General features: G+C 42.3%; 1 protein-coding gene across 8 annotated transcripts in view; it reads left to right on the top strand.

The window, feature by feature from the left end:
• Positions 1 to 20777, top strand: part of slc20a2 (solute carrier family 20 member 2) — an 85658-nt gene extending 64881 nt beyond the window's left edge. For 4 of the 8 annotated variants that reach the window (XM_068030336.1, XM_068030340.1, XM_068030335.1 and 1 more), the window contains 4 exons: positions 1015 to 1603; positions 11473 to 11658; positions 13774 to 13858; positions 17773 to 20777. In XM_068030336.1, the coding sequence (XP_067886437.1) occupies positions 1015 to 1603; positions 11473 to 11658; positions 13774 to 13858; positions 17773 to 17937 (1025 nt within the window). In that variant the 3' untranslated portion in view covers positions 17938 to 20777. Of the gene's footprint in view, positions 1 to 1014; positions 1604 to 8411; positions 8575 to 11472; positions 11659 to 13773; positions 13859 to 15620; positions 15706 to 17772 lie in introns of those variants that run through there. The other 4 variants (XM_068030339.1, XM_068030341.1, XM_068030342.1 and 1 more) reach the window with 4 other exon arrangements.
• Positions 20778 to 21402: the final 625 nt, after the last annotated feature.

The following is a 21402-nucleotide window of genomic DNA, read 5'->3' as shown; positions in this document are numbered from 1 at the left end:
TTTTGGTTCGAGCCAAAGTGTGCAACTCGATGATGCCTGTCGTATCTCCATGTAGAGGCTGCGCTGGAAAGAAGCTGCCGTTTTACCCCTCACCCTCTGTCACGCTGCTGTGAATTTAATGGCTCTGCAGGGATCTAATCCTTCTGAGCTGAATGGAATGCCTCTTTTGAGAACTATCTAGTAGATTAGTATTTGGGGCAGTTTCAAGTCTTGTAAATAGATGCGTTTGAGTACCAGGTATTTATTTTTAAATCACCACTCTTCTGCTTATTCCTCAAACCTTTTAATATCCCTCCTAGTCTAATCCCACTCCACCTCACTGCCCATAGCCTTTAATATTTTTTTAAAGAAACTATCTAATTTCCTTTTGCAAGTATTTTTGGGCACTGCTTCAACAACTGTTTTGTGGCAGGAATTTCACATTTGAATTGCCCTCTGTGTGAAGCATTTTTTTTTTAACCTTTCCCTTTTCCTTTCTGTGATGTATGTTGCGTATGTGCCCTCTTGTTGCTAGCTCACCGAAACAATCTTATTATTTACTTTATTGGATCCTTCCATGACCTTGAAGGCCTCTGTTGGGTCACCCTTTCACCTTTTGTTGCTCCATCATGGGATTAGAAGTTTTAACTTCTCAACCTGTGAGTGTCCGAAGACGATCCCAACTCCACGGTTTGGGCCATGATACTGTGCATTACTGATTTTGGTTGAACTGGGATCCACTAACTTGGAATGGGCTGGAGCTCAAATGGGCTACCTGCCTGGTGCTGACAGCTTTTTTTTTTCTATTGTTGGGGATGTTGGTGTCGCTAATAAGGCTGTTCATTTATTGTCCTTCCCTAGTTGCCCTGAGAAAGTGGTCTTGAACCCCAGCAGTTGTTTTTGCCGTGATTTGGCACTGTGCATTTATCCACTAGGAAAAGATACTACCATTTATGGCATTGCTGACTTTTGTGAGTTTGCCTTCGTTTGGCATGATCTTGTTCCAAAATTGAAATCTGAACTCTATTTCTACAGGTAGAGCTGCGTCTCTCACAAATGGCAACCTGAAATCTCCATTTTCGAATGGTGCATTTAATTTCGAAGGACACACAAGGAGTGATGGTCACGTGTACCACACAGTCCACAAAGACTCCGGCCTGTACAAAGATCTCTTGAACCGAATACACCTGGACAAGGTCACCGATGATCGGACACAGCCTGAGAATTCCTACAGGCTTCTCCGTCGCAACAACAGCTACACATGTTACACTGCCGCCATCTGCGGCATGCCTGTCCAGCCGGCCTTCAAGTCCTCAGACTTTGTGGGGATGGAGGACAGTGAGAAGCTTGTGGGTGAAATGGCCTCCTACTCCAAGAAGCGGCTGCGCTACGACAGCTACTCTAGCTACTGCAATGCAGTGGCCGAGGCAGAGATCGAGGCGGAGGAAGGAGGGGTGGAGCTGAAGCTGGCCAGTGAGCTGAGTGATCCCCTGCCGCCGCCGGAAAATGCCATGGACGAAGACAAAGAGGAGGAGGAGAAGCCCCAGGTCCATCTGCTCTTTCACTTCCTGCAGATCCTCACTGCTTGCTTTGGATCATTCGCACATGGTGGGAATGATGTTAGGTAAGCTCATGCACAAAATCATGGCTCGAATTCGTTTTCACTGAATGGTATGTTCCTCAACAGCTGAACATATTAGGACAACAACTTATCTTGCGTGTCAGTTGTGATTCAGTCAGTAGCACTTTTGCCTCCTGAGTCAGGGCTTCAAGTCCCGCCCCAGAGGCTTGAGCACATAATCACACTTCAGTGCAGTATTAAGGGAGGGAGGGCTTAAAATTCGTCCCCATTATGTCTCTCATATCCACTTTTGTTTGAAGCTTGCCAAACATTTCCTTCAAATCCTTAAATGGTCTGACAATGCTGATGTAGATCTGTCCATTCTCCCAGCTTGCCTTTACAACAGGTTGTTCTGTGTATGCCTCTTAATTCATTTAAATAATGTTGCTCCAGTGTCATCAAATGAAAGTGCCCCTTTTTAAATAGCATAACTAATAGAAAATTAAATCAAAAAGCACCAGAAACTTGTCAAGTTAAATATGATCCCTGTCTACCATGCACTCCTGTGCCTAACTCAGATGTACCTTCAGATGACTTTATACTAATTCTCCAGGGCCACCTAGGCATCATTCTGTGTATGAGGTAAAGTTTGGCATGCAGTTAGTAAATGGTGTCCTATTGACCCCTTCTTTGTACTTCCGATTTTGTTTTTGTACATAGAATTCAAAGGTTAACTTTTCAAGATGCCTCTGGCAAAGGTCCACAAGAACTAACCATATATATTTGTGCATTCCTGTCCTGAACCCAAACTTTGGCCCATGGACTGGTCGTGTAGGCTGAGTTTAACTGAACAGATTTTATAAGAACACAGACGTAACCTTTTGGCTGCAAGCCTGCTTTGATCCAGTAAGTAATCTTTAGATAAAATCAGGTGCCAAGCCGCGTGGAATGCCAAAGGTTTGCTGAGGATCAAGGAAGCAGTAACAGCCAGTTGTGAAACTTCCAGCACTTTGTTAAACAAAATGGTGGTTTACATTTTTTCCTCTTTGTTTGGCTTAAAAGCTTCAAAAATCAATGGCTCATCTTTCCTGGTAAGAACCCATCTAAAGAAGGCATTCCTGTTTATGTAGCAATTACATTGAATCTACAGCATGGAAACTGTCCAGTCAGCCCAACTGGTTTACGTCAGTGTTTTATACTCCATACCAGCCTCCTCCCACTCCAATTACCTCTTCCCACCATGTCCCCATATCCTTCTCTCCCCTTCTCCCACATGCATTGTGTGTTTTTAAAGTGCACGTCATAATGTAGGAAAATGCAGCAGCCAATTTCTATACTCAATATATCACAAACAGCAATGAGGTAAATGACCCAATATCTGGATGACCGATAAATGTTGGCCAGGTCATCAGGAGAACTGCACTGCTCTTTTTTTTGACTAGAGCCATGGGATCTTTTGCATTTACCTGAGAGGACAGAGGGCCTCTGTTTAATATCTCAGCCGAAAGATGGCGCCTCTGACAGTGCAGCAGTCCTCCAGTACTGCACTGGTCTACATGGCGTCTGAAATGTAGAAGGTAATCAATGGTCACATACAGCTGCAGTTGCTATTCAGCTTGTTGGCTTTTTTTCCTCTGTTAAAACCAATAGTTTTGTTTGCAGATTTAACAGCTACAGATAAGTTATTTTCTCTCTCCCTTTACGATCCATTAATGCCCATCTGCTATCCTGAAGATGCAGAGTTCTTTGTGTGTGAAGCCGGATGGTGAGTTCCTCGTGAGATTATTTTAGGGAAGGGTAGAGCATTACAGCCAAGCCCAGTTTAATTTTTGGCTGACATACAAGACCACCGAGCGCTGTTAGAAAAAAAATGGGGAGAGAGAACCCCAGCTTGTTTTTCTATTGTCAATTGTTGATGTTGTCTCTTCTGGGTTCGAGCCCACTGATTATAGACGGGAGCACATAATCTAGGCTGACCCCAGTACAGTGCTAAGGGGGTGCTGCACTGTTGAAGGTACTGTACCTTTTTGATGATCATTAAGCCACAGCCTGATTTGCCCCCTCAGGTGGATGTAAAAGATCCCATGCCGCTGTTAGAGGAGAGAAGGGGTGTTCTGATGTCATGCCTAATGTTTTCTCAGCTAATATTTAATCCCTCAACTAACATCACAATAACAGATCATCTGTTTGTGGGAACTTGCTGTGTCCAAATTGGCTGCTGTGTTTCCTACATTACAACAGTGGTTACATTTCAGAAGCACTTAATTAGCTGTGAAGCCCTTTTGAGACATCCTGAGATCACAAAGATGCTAATATAAATGGAAGTTCTGTTCTTTTTTTCTTTGCTCCCTGTATTCTAAAACTACTGAATTTCCCAGTATTCAGGTGGCTTGGCATTTAAGATGGCTTGTCCTACATTATGATGAGAGGTGCAGGCTGATTCCCTGGATTTTGTACATATAGGAAATGTCCATAAATGTACAGGTGGCTGTGGCAGTACAGTCCTTTGGAACAGCAGGATGCTATGGCATAATAGAGGCCTGGCTGCAGGTAACTGTGAAAAAAGTCCAGGGGAAGAGTATAAAAAGTAACAAAGCAAATTGGAAGTGCTAATTATGGATTTATTGGTCACTTCAGCCCCTGTTGTTCACACACAAGAGTTCTTCCTCAAGGTCATTTGACAGCCACCGACTATTTAAAAATAGACCAAACGTGTGTGTCCCTGGCAGAGTTTGATGCTGACTTTCATTGGACACTTCCTCCATAAATGTTTTATCTGCTTCATCTGAGCAGATCAGAAGTATGCGGTTGTCTTAACAGGATTGCACAAGTGCAACTTATTGACTCTTCGTAAGCACCCTTGAATTTTAGCTTCGAGTTAAGAGTTCAGCAAGCTTGTGGACTCTGCTATAGTATGGGACTGTTTTATATAAGACCAACTGCATTAGTCATAGAATTACATAGAATTCACTGCACAGAAACAGGCCATTTAGTCCAACTGGTTAATTTTGGTATGTATACCCCATACAAGCTGCCTCCTACTCTTATTTACCTCTTCCCGCCTGGCCCTGTGTTCCTGTATTCGCTTCTCCCTCATCTATGCATCAAGCTTCCCCTTAAATGTACCAATGCTATCTGCTTCAGCCACTACACATGGCAGCAAGTTCCACATTCTCACCACTACGTCACAAAATTCTTCCTAAATTCTCTTATTTGATGCGTTAGTGACTTTCTTATATTTATGTTCCACTTCTAGCAAAGTGGAAATAATCTATCCACACTATCAAACCCCTATTTTGAACACCTCCATCCAATCGCTCTCGTCCTACAGAAAATAGCCCCAGCCTGGTCAATCTCTTGATAGTTGTATCAGCTCCCTGATTAGCTCCTCAAATTTTTACTTGACTTCCTGCAGTGCTTCAATATCCTTTTGTAGTATGGAGACCAGAATTGCACGCAGTAATCCTTGTAGTTCAGTCCACATAGGAGGATCACCCACTCTGATCCTTTATTGCTGACTTTCTGAATTGGGAGACTTGTAACTGTAAAATTATTTATTTACTCTTTTTAAGTTTGTAAAACTGAGGCTGCTATATTTGGACATGCAAAGAAACTCGATCGGAGGGCGAAATTGGATCTACAACAAGTTGAGTAAATACAGCAAGGACATGACTACTTTTCACACGACTAACATCACCCTGCAGTACATTGGGTGTAACTATGAGATAAATACACTGCATGTCAATCAGCACTTGTTAATATTGGAGTTATGGCCCTTTGTTAGAACTGAGGACTGAGCTGAGCGAGGTTTAAGGTCGCTTGTCATTGATCTGAATTCTGTAAGCAGTGAGTACAGCTGCTTTGTACTTGAAGCCTGCTTGGCTCCTAATGACTGTTTTATAAAAGCTGCCTTGCTGCATGTTTTACATAAATTAAATCTTGCTGTTTAATTCTCTCACGGGTGGGGGACTGGTGGAGAGATGGAATCGAATCGCTCTGAATCAGTGACCACCTGAAATGGAGAGTTTGTTCCTTTAGAAAGGCGGGAGGGGAATAGAAAGGGGAGACAAACAACAGCTATTCTTGATCACAAGAGTGAGTTAACTGGTCAGAATGACTGCAACTTACTGAATATAAAATGTTTGAAGCAATGGAAAGACCTTGGCTCAGTGATATTGCTCTCCCCTTAAATCAGAAGGCTATGGGTTTTAAGCCCAACTCCTGAAACTTGAGCAAATCATGCAGGATAGGACCATTCATCAGATGAGGGTAGGACTTGAATCCACAACCTTCAGCCTCAGAAAATCCTATCACATTTGCAGTTCTCTGTTTTTTGCAAGCTCGGAGAGTAGCAGCACTTATTACAACCTCTTAAAGCCTGTCTTCTGATGACTGTAATGATGCTGAACTAGATCTGCTGCACTTCTAGGAAAGGCAGGGTGTGAGAAGTGCTGTGGGTGGTTAAATTTAGAATTGATCGTAGTCCATTTGGAGTGCCTGTTGTCAACTCTGTTTTACTGGCGCAATGTGACAGTTACGAAGTGTGCAATATAAGGTGCCGACTTTCTCTCTCGCGCGCGCGCGCTCTCTCTCTCTCCCTCTCTCCTCGCGCTCTCTCTCTCTCTCTCTCTCTCTCTCTTCCTCTGTCCTCGCAAGCTCTCTCCTCACGCAGGGGGCATTCTCCCCGTGTCCTGGTCAACATTTTTCCCTCAACCATTGTCACTTAAGCACAGATTGACTGATTATTTACCACTTTGTTGTTTGCGGGACTTACTCTGAGCAAAACTCGCTGTTACGTTGCTCTACACTACAACAGTGACTACACTTCCAAAAATATTTTGTTGGCTGCCGAGTACTTTGGGACATCCTGAGCTTGTGAAAGCCTCTATTTAAATGCAAGTTCTTTCTTTGGTTATATAGCAAGGATAGTTTCCCACTGTACGTGCTGGCACCTTGGCAGCTGCAGAAGGCAGCATGGTACTTAGACCCATAGCTGTACATATGACACCACTTGTGTCGCTGTCGCCCTTGTGGAGAGTCACTTGACATTCTTCTCCCTGGCCTGTGGTCCTCTCAGCTGCTTACTGCCAGAGTGAAATGACAGCTGCCATCTGGCTTTCTCTTCCCAATGTAGTCCACTCTTCGTCCCAAGTTGCTTAATTCCAATGATCTGACATGTTGCATTGTGGTTATGTTACTGGACAAGTAATCCAGAGAATGGGGATGCCAGTTTGAGAATTTGAATGTTTTTTCAAAGATCTGGAAATAAATAAAAAGCTGGTATAAGTGATGGTGACAAAGTTTTGGGATTGTCATTGAAAAAAAATCTAAAATGGTTCACTAATGTCCTTTTTTAGGAAAGAAAACCCCAGTCTGGCTGATTTGTGAATCCAGTTAAAGGCCAACTCGGGTCTGCAAATGAAACCCAACCTGAGCCCGACAGAACCACGCCCAACCCGAGTCCTTTCATTTTATTTACCCGACCCGACCATCAGTTAACCTAGCTTCCGTTTTTTACTTTGTTGCTTATCTGCAAATGCTTTTTTAAAAAACTGTAACTAAACAACCTTTCAAGTCCAAAAAGTACATTAACATTCGAGCCACATACCGGAGGCGGTGATGCCGTGTGTCCGACCTGACCCGGACCCGGCGCATATCATTTGGTTCGGGTCAGGTAACCATGCTGTAATTCCAGTCCCACGCAATGCGTTTGGCTCTAAATTGCCCTCTGAAGTGATCTGGCAAGCTGCTCGGTTGTGAGGGAAACTGGGGGTGGGTAACAAATGGCAGCCTTGTCAGTGATGCCCTCATCCTACGAATGAATAAATAAATTTTGTTGCTGAATTTGCACTTTGATGTTGCTTAATTCAAGTTATTGGATAATTGATTTTTTTAAAAAACTACTTTGGGTTATGATCAACAGACTGATCATTTATCCAGTATTATTGTACCAAATGACCAGGCTGTAAAGGGAGTTGAAAGCTCAAGTTCAATCATTGGTAGGTTTATAGAATCATAGAATGGTTACAGCACAGGAGGTGGCTACTCAGCCTATCGTGTCCGTACTAGCTCTCTGCAAGAGCAGCTCTGCTAGTTCCACTCCCTGCCCTTTTCCTTTGGAGCACTGCAATGTTTTTTTTTCTCTACAGGTGTTTAAGGTTTGTACTGATTTCAGTGAAGAATAAGACTGGGATCATTAATTTTGCATTCTCCCCAGAGGAGTTTTTAAAATTATAAATAACAATAGCACCTCCCTTCTCCCTTTTGAACCAGAGATGGTAGTGCTGTTGCTTTCTTTAAATTGTTGTGGAAAAGGGAGTCATCTTTTGATGAGCTTTTTCAGGATTTGTTTCCTACTGAGTGTTTTAAAGTTCCCAAGATTATTGACCAGAATGGAGGCACATCTCCCTGTTGCCTGGTGTCAGAATTTCTTTCCATCATTGGTTAATGATGTGTACAGGAGGGGTTGGGCCCCATTATTGCAGTACTTCGGTCCATTAATCATCACCCCCCCCCCCCCCCCACCCTGTACCAATCCGCTTTCCCCCACGCAACAAATTTTAAATCCTGTTACTCAGCTTGATTTAAGAGGTCCTGGGTGGGAAACGGTAAGGGCGTGTCCACCTTGCTGCAGCTGGTGTTGTGTAGGCCAGGACCACATCCTACCCTTTTTTTTTTAATAGCTGAGAAATCAGGCAAGAAAAATTAACCTATTTTTATATATTTTAAAATATATAAAAACTTGGAGCTTAAATGTAGAATGAAGGGGTTGTGCCAAGAATGTGGTTACACAGTTTGCTGATCTCTTCAGGAGCTCTGGGCATGTCTGGCAGCTGTATTAAGCATTTGTTTTTTTAAATTCATTTCATAGGATGTGGGCATCGCTGGCATGGCCAGCATTTATTGCCCATCCGTAATCGCCCTTGAAGGTGGGGATGAGCTGCCTTCTTGAACCACTGCATTCCATCTGAGGTGTAGGTGCGCCAACAGTGCTATTAGGGAAGGAATTCCAGGATTGTGACCCAGCAAACAGTGAAGGAACAGTGATATAGTTCCAAGTCAGAATGGTGTGTGGTTTGGAGGGGAACTTGCAGGTGGTGGTGTTCCCATGCGTCTGCTGTCCTTGTCCTTCTAGGTGGAAGAGGTCACAGGTTTGGAAGGTGCTGTCGAAGGAAGCTTGGTGAGTTGCTGCAGTGCATCTTGTAGATAGTAAACACTGCTGCCACTGTGTTGGTGGTGGAGGGAGTGAATGTTTAAGATAGTGGATGGGGTGCCAATCAAGCGGTCTGCTTTGTCCTGGATGGTGTCGAGCTTCCTGAGTGTTGGAGCTGTACCCATCCAAGCAAGTGGGAGAGTATTCTATCATACTCCTGACTTGCACCTTGTAGATGGTGGGCAGGCTTTGGGGAGTCAAGGGGTGAGTTACTTGCTGCAGGATTCCCAGCCTCTGACCTCTTTTATGTCTTAATGGTCCACAAGCCCCATTGGTCACTGTGAAGCTGTGAAATACTTGTTAACTATCGTATGTCATGGTGCCTGCTGCAGTCACAGCTCAGTTTAAAAATAGCTTGTACCATAGCAATGACTTGAATGAACTGGTTTTGCACTGTGGCTTAGCAAATACCAGGCATCTCCTTCTGGAGCCCCTGCTTTGATTGGCCAGGCTCGTCAATTGGTAAATCTGAAATCTCTGGAAATGTGGATTGAACACTTTGTAAGGATTGCCCACCTCCAGGGCTCCCATTGTAATACACAGAAATGGCTGACTAAACTGACAAATTGTACACCTTGATCTGGATCTGGACATATTTTAGTTACCAGAGATTTGTTTTGCCATATTTGCTGTGGTTTGCAGTAATGTGAGCACTGCAAAAATGCAACCACTGTACTGGCATTTAACTTCATAGAAAAAACATCCCAAGGCTCGTCACAGAAATGTAATTCCATGAGCAATGTGAAATCAAAGAAATGGTTTGTTTTTATAACATTTTTTACGTGTTTTTGAACAAATGCGGCAGGATAGTGGTAATGTTACTGGACTAATAATCCAGAGAATGTAAGCTCAAATCTGGAGTTAAAAAAACTGGTATCAGTAAAAGTGACCATGAAACTGTTGAATTGTTTAAAAATCCATCTGGCTTATTAACGTGCTTTAGGAAAGGAATCCTGCTGTCCTTACCTGGTCTGGCCGACATGAAAGGCCAGTTCCACAACAAAGTAGCTGACTCTTAACTGCCCTCTGAAGTGACCCAACAAGCCACTCAATTTAGGGATGGGCAATAAATGGCAGCAACATTTGTGTCTTGAGAATGAAACAATGGGCCAGAATTTGCTGTCAAAATAACAGTGAGGCGAATGACGCTTGCCATTATTTATGCATAAATGACACAGCAACTTCAGGTGAGGTGCAGATGTATGGTTAAAATTAAATACCCAAAAATTGCTGTCTGAGATGTGCTGCTCCACTATTAGCTTCACAAAAACAGCATTTTTCTGCCTGCCCCTTCATTGACATGCATTGACTGACTGGTATGAAGTTGCCATTTTTGTGCTGTAGTTGCAAACTAACCTGAATTATTATCTGCAGCTGGTTTCGCAGTTAGTATCGCAAGTACCCTTTTAAAGATGTAGTAATTGTTAATTACTGCCATTCAAGCTCTCTGGACTGAAACTTAACTATTGCAAATGAGGAGTCTCATTTCTCTCAGCTTTTAAATTTGTTTTTTTTCTGGGAGCTTTAAAAAATGTTGTTTTTCAATGTCCTCCCCTTACTCCTCTCTCTCTCTCCACTCTCCGCCCCCTGCTCCCACTTCTCATGCTCTGTGCTCTCAATCAAATATTCCTTTCCCTCATTCTCTCACTCTGGCTCTATCTCTATACCTAATTTGGCATTGAATTCAGTCACTTTAATTCGCTCTACTTCTCAGTCCTCTGGCTGTTTATTTCCAAATTCCTCAATCTCATTTGGTTACGGAGTTAACCTTTTTTGGTTGCCTGTCACACACGCAAATTCGTGAAGCGTTCCATATTTTTGCGTGTGGCCAAATCCAACCGTTAGTTTTGTAACTTCTGGCATCTTGCATTATGTAATAAAAGTGTTTTGAAAGATTAAAAAAAAAACAGGTTTCAAATGCCCTGTTTCCTCACTGTGCCGTTATCAGCTCACACTTGCCGTAACTTTGCGGATAAAGATTTTTTGGAGCTGAAGGGTGCAGGGGCTGATACCATTAGATGCCCTGTTACAGCAAATTCTGACTCCATAATGTGTTTGGGATGTCTCAAAACACTCCGTTGTTTCATAAGTGAATACAGCAGCAAATTTGCACGTCGCAAACAACGAGATGAGTGACCAGATTTTTTTTTTTTTAGTGTGGATTCAGAGATGGAAATGTGTTGACCAGGAGATCTCCCCTGTGCTTTTTTGAATGGGGATCTTTTTATGTTCTTCTAAGTAGGCACGTATCTGAAAGACAGCACCTTTTGACACTACAGCACTCCTTCAGTACTGCACTGAAAAGTTGCCTAGATTATGTGCTCAAGTCCCTGGAGTAGGACTTGAATCCGGGAACTACTGATTCCAAGGCAGATGTACTATCACTGACCTAAACTGAACGAGCTATTAAACAAACTGTGACACTGGTTGTATTCTCCCCTATCTGTCTGTCTCTCCTCAGGAGTTAGGGATGGCAGAGTGAGGGGAGCCTTGAGGAAATGCACATCCTCCACTCTTTCCTGTCTGAGGATGAGGCAGTAGGTAGTAACAACCGGCCTCTCTCTGCAGAGTGCATCTTGCAGCGGCTATTCCTGCTGGGGAGTGTGTATTTGCTGAATTGCCTCTGAAAACTTTAATATATTTTTATGAGTGTTGCAGTATTTTTTTTCTGGTCTTTGTTTCTCTCTGGTCTTGAGCTTCCCTTTCTTTTTGTTTTTAGCAATGCAATTGGCCCCCTTGTTGCTCTTTGGTTGATCTACCAGGAAGGAGCTGTGCTGCAGAATGCCTCCACGCCAATCTGGTTGCTGCTATATGGTGGACTGGGCATCTGTGCTGGTCTCTGGGTCTGGGGGAGGCGAGTCATTCAGACACTGGGCAAAGATCTCACTCCTATCACCCCATCTAGGTGAGTGTCGTCCAACTGCATCGAGAACACTTGCATGTCATGTCGCATTTGATATTGCACTGACTAACATAATAGGTGGCTATGTGAAAAAGGCTTGCCCTATTGCACGGTGTAGGTGGAATCATTTGATCAAATGTCTATTATTTTCTCTCAAAAGCCCTTCTCCTCCCCTGCCCCCCCCCCCACAAAAAAGTGAATTTGTGCCCTTCCAAATTGAAGCGGTAACTTATTTTGTATTTTTGATATTCTCCTCTTGCTTGTTTCTTTCTTGTGTTTTCCTCCACCCCATTCTCTGCATCAAATGAACCATTTAAATAGACAAGAAACGGTCAGCATGAAATTTTCACCAGTTGTATTTGTTGCACATACTGATGTGTACCACAACACTTTTTTCTTGCTGTAACCAAAACTCCTTACGGCATGTGCTGGTGTTGTTGGCAACTCCCTAGTTTAATTTGGATTGGTGAATCTAACACTAGATTTACCAACCCATTTAAAGGCATCTCAAGAATTATTTATGACCTCAGCTATGCAAGGGCATAGCCTCAAGCGCCCAATAGTTCCCCCTTAAAGTAATATGCCATTTCAAGGAATATTTGTAGTGACTTCACTGACAGCAGTGGTTCTAGAATACGACCCACCATCACCTTGAGGCAATTAGGATGGGCAATGAATGCCAGCCTTTTCCGCATCCTGAGAATAACCGAGAAGGAACCAACTGCCAAGCAACCGCTGCACAAGTCTAACGGACCCTCCTAGTTAGGAGTCATTTAAGCCCTGCAGTTGGTCCATAAAATCATGATGCAGAAATCCTTCCTCCCTAAAATATACTTCACTGTGCCACATTTTGTCCAGATGATGTTTTGCCATATGCCCCTGCATTTTGTTTTTCCTGAATACCATGAGCTAGTTGCCCAGTTCAACATCACTGAAGTGTGTCTTTATATTCTGTATAATGAATGCAGTGGATATGACCCAGCCTATATGCTGCAGTGCTTTGCCCTTGTGCTTAGTTTATGGATGCAGCTCTCACCAATTTTGCTTATGTATCCTAAGCTCTCCACTGATGGAATGAGGAGGCATGCTGTCTGGGTGTGACCTATCCAAGCAAACCACTTCAGCTTTCAGGAGGTCTGTGGACGAGCTGACCAGATCTTTGTGCTTCTTGGTGCATCTGTATGTCGCTCATTCAGAGAGGCACAATGGCTTAGATCCTGAGATTACTGTTCCTCTGTCCTTTTAATGTGGCCTCTTCAGAGAGAGTAAACGACCTACTCCCTCTACCCACTGCCACTACTGAACCATTATTTGCGCTCATTTTTTACATTTATTCTCAAGCATCAGGAATCTGAGTTGAGGAGGCACTAGTCCTTTCTTTGCCTCCTGTGCTCTATTACTGTTCCCAGATTTACTCTTTTTTTTTCTTAAATTGTTAAACTGTGCTGATGTGCACAAAGTAGACATGAAAGCCTTGAATATGGACTGTTGCACAATGCTTTGCACAAATGTTCGTGACTGAGCTTTGTTACTTGGGGGTAATGAATTGGGGGGGGTGATGGGAGAGAACAGAAAGTTCTAGATTTCTAGAAGCAGCCATGGTGTGCGATGGGATAGTATGTTGCACCATATAGACTGTGCACTAGTATCTCCCGTATGTGATAGCTGTATGAATTTTTTGTTTGTGTGTCGGGAGTGGGCTGGGGAGAAGAGGTCACCCTTCCATATGGTGAGTCGCATTCACAGAGCCTTGTGTATGTTACATGACATCAATTTAGTGCTGAGTTTATATATTAATGCTACTAGCTCAGGCTGTGATTACATGGAACTTATTCTGTTTGCCTGAGCTAAACCTAATACGTGCAATAAATTTACTCAACTGATGCCAGCAATAACTCTTTCAGCACAAACATGAATGTATCATGCCTTGATTTTGATGTTGTAATGACTTAAATTTTAAAAATTGATTTAAAAAAAAAACTCCACATACAGCCACTGGATGATTGCCCTTGATGTTTGTCCAGAGTAATGGTAAGACTCTTGCATGCTGCCTGAGGCTTCATGATATTAATCTTGAGACTCGAATGACTGTGAAGTGTTGTTTTGTGCTTCCTGCAGTGGATTCACTATTGAGTTGGCTTCGGCGTTCACAGTTGTGGTTGCTTCCAATGTTGGACTTCCTATCAGTACCACACACTGCAAGGTATGCGTATGCCCTGTGACTGCGACAAAAGCAGCTCAGTCTGTACTTCTGAGGCTTGGCTCACATCAGTTCCTGGTGGCATGACTCATTCTGAAACAGGAAAACGGAGAGACAAACTAAGTATCGTTCTGCACCAAACTTGGTGCCAGGCCTGGTTGCAAAGAGCATTTTTTTGTGATAAAACAAAATGTGGACTTGAACCCAAAGGGAATGGACTGGTATTCAGCTGCTAACTTATCCTGAAGTAGCTGAACAAAGTAAAACCCTACTTGAGCTTTTGCCACTTTTTTTTTTTGAAAGTGAGTTAGATGTAACCAGTCTTGCTCTTCCTGTTCACTGTGCTGGGGAAGGAGAGGAGGAAGGTTGGGAAGCACCAACAGAGTGGAGGGTTGAAGGCTACAGGTGAGACGTATTTTCCATCAGACAATGACTTTTGTCTTCTGCCTTGAGTACGAGATTTACTATAGAGGAGATCTCCCGTGTTCCATTCTGGCCTCTTTCCCATCTCCAATTGGCACCACGCCTTCAGCTGTCTAGGCCCCAAGTTCTGAAATTCCCTCTCCCTCTCTCACACATGTCCTTTTTAAGACACTCCTTTAAAACCTCCCTTTCTGTCCGAGCTTTTGATCATCTATCCTTGTATCGTGTCGGGTTGGAGGAGGTGAGAAAGATAGGGAGAGATGACACCATGGAGGGATTTGAACACATGGATGAGATTTTTAAACTCAAGGCATTGCTGGATCTTGTAAATGTCAAAAGTCCCCGTACATTTATAATTGGTTACAGACCCAATCTGCCCTGGGCCGGAGAGGGGATATCATTAGCCAGGTTGGCTGTTGTTGATTGCTATCTTAGTGGTCCCTGCAGGCTAGTATGGATGAGGACATGTTTGGACTCAGCTGTGATGCTCTCCCTGTTGTAATAAACTGCTTATGCATGAAACAAAAACCTGTTGGGGGTGGTACCAACAGGCAGTTGCTGCCTATTGAACTGTTTCATCAGGAGTAAGCAGCAGAGGGTGAAGTTTTATATATTTAAAAAAAAAAGTGCAAGGATATAGAGAGAGTGGGGGAGTAGGGCTAACTGGATTGCTCCGAAAGAACTGGCGCAGACTTGATGGGCTGAATGGCTCCTTCTGTGCTGTACTATATATAACTTAGAATAATATTGTACCTTTCACGACTTTAGGATGTCCCAGTGTGCTTTACAGCCAATGAAGTACTTTCAAAGTTTAGTCACTGTTGTAATGTAGGAAATGCAGCAGTCAGTTTGTGCGCAATAAGGTCCCACAAACTGCAGTGTGATAATGATCAGGTCATCTGTTTTGTGAATGTTATATCTCTAGCTAGTTTTAAAAACCTTAAAGAACGTGAGCCATGTCCAGGCTGAAACAAACTGACAACTTTTAGGAAACCAATCTCTTGTGCTTGCCTTACACCAGGCAGACAAACTGCACTGAATAGGCAAAAAGGCTAAGGCTCAAACTGTGCTCCCTTTATGGCTGGAAATAAATCATTCAAAAATGCTTTTTGTAGCACTCGATGGCCTTAATTTCTTGTTTAGCTGATGGTCTTTGCACTATTTTAGTTCACGATGAGCTCTTGTGCCACTGTGTACTGATTTGTAGCACCTTCTTTAGGGCAAGGATTGGTGTTTAGTGGAACCCTCGTCACTCACTCAGTTCCATATTGCATGTTTGTGATGGGATGTTTTTCACGTGCTTTTCTTACTACAAACTTTTATATTTTCTGTTTCTTCACAGTGGATTTTGCATTGAAGTAATGAGTGCGCTAACTGTACTTGTAGCCTCAAATGTGGGCATTCCAATAAGTTCCACTCATTGCAAGGTATTCATGTGTCGTGTTAATGCAGCGATTGTGTCACTACCACCTTTAGCATACCAGACAAATGAACTAAAGCCATGCTGACTGTTGCAGTTTGCCTTCTTGTATGTAGCGTGCAAGGAGCTTCCCTCCAAACTAAAAGTTAATTGGAGAAAGTAAGTTTTGATTGTTTTAAGTGCGTATTTTTATAGATGAGTGTTTGATCTTCCACATGTCAAGCATGGACAAAGTGAAATATGGGGGATAGTCAGACCAGGGCGCACAGATCTTATTCAGCCCCTATTATATTCTGTCCTTTTGTATACATTTAAATGATGGATTCCCACATCCCACTTGCAGTGGGAATTGCCACTGTGAACTTTTTCACATAATTACACCCTCCCGCCAGGAGAGTGTTATTACATTGTGACATGTTTACCTGGGCAGTTTGCATTATAAATGATGTTGACAGAGTAAAATTTTTAATATTACAGTTTATGTACATGTGGCTCTTCAGACTTCGGGAGCTGGGGGGTGGAGTTCATTTTCTGACTTTTGTTGGTGCCAGGAGGAGTTGCCCACTGCAACTACATATTGGAAACTTGTGGGCCCAGTCTGTGGCCAAGGTTCCCCGTAGCCAGCGCTAACTCAGAACTGCTCCCTAGGTTTGAGATCTCATTGAATGGTGAGCTTGGCCACTTAGTTGAGGCCACTGTTCTGTCGAGTGCTGCTACAAGTGGGCTGAGGGGTGGTGAAACAGGAAAAGAGAGAGAAAGAAAGGGATTGTGCAGACAAACCTTTTTATAAGTCTCAAATTTTAGATTTTTTTTAAAAGTAGTGTTCAAATAACATTTTAAGTTAGTTGAGGATAAGCAAGATCCTGAAATCTGGAGATTTTTTGCAATCATTTTTCCACACTAGATTTTTTTTTTTTTCTCTTCTTGGACCAGAATGATTGATTTTTTTTTTCTGGCCTTGTTCATTTCTGCTGCCCCCACCAAAAAACAAGTAATTGCAGATCACCTGTAGAAAACGCGGGCCTGGGCCTTCAGCCTTGGGGAGAGGTGCAAGCAAGGGCTGACATCGTGGAGTACAGTGAGGATACTAGCAGCTGTTGGGGACAAGAAACAGAATTAAAGATGACATCCTGCCTGTACCTGATTGGGTACTTGGAATGCATCATCTACATAGTCTGATGGTGAATTATTAGCTTGTACTCAGTCTATACAGAGGGACTCTTGCTTATTTTTTACATTATATGTTGGGGAGAGAGGAAGGACCCCTTCAGAGGATAATCGGGGTTCTATTGTGTTTTGAAGGCAAACTGCATCAGTTAATTCATTTTGCTAGAAGTCTTTAACATGCTCAATCCAACCATCTTAACATTTTTTTGTTTTTTCTATCTGTTGCATCACTAAATAAATCTTAGTTTATCAACTAACTTGTTTTTTTTTAAAAGAGTAGACCAATAACGTCCAAATCTGAGCTACTGATGCGAGTTCAAGTGGATAATGTCACCGATCCTGCACTCCCAGGGCAGGCAAGCCTTCCTCAAAGGAAGCACGAGTCAAAGACTCTGTGCACACTCCTAGTGAGGAGCCTTACTCTGAGGGACCATAGGTCTGAAAGTCAGGATTAAAGTGTTTTAGACCCATCTCTGACTTTGGCTCTTCCCCAGCACAGCTTCCCTGTAACGAGTGCAGTATCGGAGAACTTGCACAGCTCTGTAGTGCCTTTGAAAGCTACGTAATTGGTGCAGTTTTACACTTTTTAAAATGTGTGATTTTAAGATGTAACTTTTAGTATTCATGGTTGAGTCAGAAGCAAGCTGAACTGTCATGGTGCAGTGTCTGTATAACTACAATGCATGGAATGCAAGATCCACGCTGTTGAGTACATACAAAAGGTATCTGCAACCTGTATGGTTTTGCCAATTGATTTATTTTTGACAAGGTCCAGGCAATTTAGTATCGGTCTACTCTTATTGTTTTTTCTCTTTTTATTTTTTTAAATTCCTTTCCACAAAACCCCACCACCACTGCCATGTTGATTCTTCCTAATATGTCTTTTTGTTTTTACTTCCTTCCCCAGGTTGGATCTGTGGTAGCTGTGGGATGGATCCGATCACGCAAAGCCGTGGACTGGCACTTATTTCGTAATATCTTCCTGGCCTGGTTTGTGACCGTCCCAGTCTCTGGTCTCTTCAGTGCTGCTGTTATGGCACTGTTTGTATATGGAATACTGCCATACGTTTAAATTTTATTGTGATTTAAAAAAAATATATATTTTTAACCAGCAGCATGGAGGTGTCCTTTTTCTTCCTCCTGCTGCCCCTGACTTTTACTTCTCCCCACCACCCACCCCCGCCGCCCGGCCCTCCAAGAGCTGGTTAATGCCTTTTTCTTTCTCTCCCCTGTTTCAAGAGGAATTAAACAGCTATGAATTAATTTACATTTCCATCTTCTCCATTCGCTCACACGCTGTAAATAACACTACATGCACTCATTAGGTGACTTGGTAGCATGTAATGGCAAAGCTCCATTACATGGTGCATCTGTGTACGAGTGAGTAATGCTGCCCAAGTCACGGTGTTTGTGGAATGGATGGTACCACTTGGAAGATTTGCCCACTTTGTAGTACTGATGTGTGTGAAGATGCTGTACATATTGTATTATTATTCACTAGAAAGGTTTTTTTGTATGGATCTGGGGGATAAAAAGGGGAATTAAAAACAAAAAGTATGTATATATAATATGCTGTGGTTTACCAAAATCGTCCTTCTGATGCAAAACGAGGTACAAAAACCCCTGCTCTGTCATTCAGCATTTTATTTTGCAAGGCACTGTTACCTGTAACTGGGCCTTGACCCATTCTACCCTGCATGCGACAAACACCATAATCAGAATCAGGAGAGATTCAATGTGATGGGTTTCATGGAAACTTGATGTCATATTATAAGCTTGACATTTGTATTATATTGTAATTTCTATTGTAAATACTTTCTAAAGAAGAGATCTAGGTTTGTGTGTTTCTTTTTAAATTGGGACATATTTCACTCACTCATTTTAGACTTTGAAAAAAATATTGAATGTACCAAAGATTCAAGAATAAAGATTTGACAGTATTTCCACTTTGGTTGGTTTATTGAAATGCCTTTTTGTAATTCAGGGTCCTTCTCCAGTTCTTGGCTATTTACGTGACATTTATTCGTTTTTTTTTACTGGAAACCGATTTCTTGGATTCCTTTCAACCAAAAAGGGTAGTATTCTATTTAGAAGTTGACAACAAGATGGCATTCAGCCAAATATTGAGGTGGCTTTGGGTTAATTGGCAGTTCTGCTAGATGATGCCTTTTCATAATGTTGTTCATGTGCACATTTGGTCTACAGTGCTGTGTACCCCATGTACAAATGGCATTCGTTTCCATGGGAGGGGGTGGGGGTTCTCCCCACAACCAGGTGGAAGATCAACCGAAACACTGGAGAATCGGTGCTGAATCTCTGGATTTCCACAGATCCAAGTTCCATCGGACAATTGAAAACTCCTGCAGAAATTCAGCCCCACAGAATGTGTAATCAAACAGTTGGTTATGGTTGTCTCAGATAAAAGTTAACCGAGTAATTTTTTTTTTCCCGAACCAGCTTCATGCTGCATGCAGTTAAATCATAGTCCTTTTTCTGTGGTATTTCAAGATTGTATAAATTTGAGAACTGTTTTGGGGGATGGGGAGGGAAATGAGCTATTGGGGACTTTTACTTCCACACATCAGATGCAAGAAGACCAGTGAGATTTTTTTATTTAATGACATTAATCAATCATTGATCTTGTTGCTCGCTCGGTACAGATCAGCCCATTACTGGGATATATGTTGTATGTTATAGATTCCCATCACGTCTTCTGTCTTGCAGTGTTTTATTACAGATCCAAGCTTGGTCCATCTCTAACTGTTTGCAATTATGGGCTTGCAAGATTAGGATATTCCTTGACTCTCATTGTCCTTGGATGTGTAGATTCCGAAGGCATTCATTAGAATAAATGAGCAAGCAGTTAACAAAGAGGTGATTGTGTGAAGCTTTCCCTTTGAAGCTGACTGCGTAGAAGTTCCGATTGGGCAAGTTCATGTATTAACGCTTATGCTGCCACTACGCTTCTGTGTCAGCTGTTTTTGATAACTGTTAATCCCATATCTTTTAAATGCCTTTTGTTATAATTGAGTGCAATGAGAAATGTAGTACTAAGTGTGTTAAGTGTTTGTATGTGAACTTTGCAAATTGCAGTTTCTACCCTGGCAATTTCCAAAACCATTATGTTAAAATGGGTTCTAAAAACTGCAGAACTCCTGCCCTTGGCTATAACTAGGTGTTTTTCCTCTTGTTCCTGAAAATTGCTTGTACTACAAATGCTGTATCTGTCTTGATAGAAAACCTAACACTCAAACTGCAGGCCCACCCATTTTTAAAAAATGAAGAGCAGCTTTTTGCTGTGCTGGGTTTCTTCATTGGTTCAGTGACTCAGGTGGTCTTGAGCTCGACTGAGGAAGTGTTGCACTGTCGGAAATGCTGTCTTTCAGATAAGACGTTAAACTGAGGTTCCATCTGCCTCTTGGTGGATGTAAAGGATCCCATGACACTATTTGAAGAAGCAGCATGGAATTCTACAGTGTGTCTTGGTCAATATTTATCCTTCAGATCAACATTACAGAAACAACTAGAGTAATTTATCCCTTTGTGAGATCTTGCTGTGTGCAAAATGGCTGCTGCATTTCCCTATATTACAACAGTGACCAGACTTAAATTCTTTGGGATGTCCTGAGGTCATGTAAAGTTCTTCGTACAATAGTTCATAATTTGCTTCCCAGACATTAAGTGGTTACCCTGACCAGTGTATTAAAATCCCATTTGGGTAATCAGTTCCCCAAGCTACAGGTTGAAATCCCTCCATTGTGGTGCAACTTGGTGTCTTCCAGAAATCTATTCACTATATATGTATTATTTTTGATTACTTGTATCAGATTGACAATAACTGACTTGTTTTGTTCTCCCAGTGGGGAGGAAAAATCTTTTTAATGAACTTTATTAAAATAGTCTTACTATAAAGTTTGTTTTGACTGTTTATTTACCACAAGGCATCAACAGCCTGTAACATTTTAACTGAAGCAGTAAAAACATTGCCAATTAATGTTAGTTGTTAGCAGGACAATTACAACTGATTAACCAAATGAGCACTCGTGTTCACAATGTGAATGCATCAGGGCTGGCATACCACCAGTACCAGCTAACCCTTTTAAAACAGGGCAATGTACAGGATCCTGTAGAGCCTCCACCCTGTTTTCTCCATTCCAAAAAGTGGTAAATATGTTGCTTCCGGACTCTTGTTCAGATTAGAACTGATCATTGTACAGAAGCAGAAAAAATGGAAAGTGGTACAAAGACCGAGTTACTTGAACAGAGTCTGAATGTAGAATTACATAGAATACAGAAACAGGACATTCAGCCCAACCAGTCCTTGCTGGCCTTTATGCTCCACTTGAGCCTCCTCTTATCCTTCCTCATCTAACTAGCAGCATAACCCTCTATTCACATTTATTTATTTTATTTTTATTTAGAGATACAGCACTGAAACAGGCCCTTTGGCCCACTGATTCTATGCTGACCAACAACCACCCATTTATACCAATCCTACATTAATCCCATATTCCCTACCACATCCCCACCTTCCCTC

The sequence above is a fragment of the Heterodontus francisci genome, chromosome 4 (genome assembly GCF_036365525.1).
Source record: "Heterodontus francisci isolate sHetFra1 chromosome 4, sHetFra1.hap1, whole genome shotgun sequence".
Lineage (NCBI taxonomy): Eukaryota > Metazoa > Chordata > Chondrichthyes > Heterodontiformes > Heterodontidae > Heterodontus > Heterodontus francisci.
Note: the sequence above shows the minus strand (reverse complement) of the source record. Positions and strands in the feature narration are given on the sequence as shown.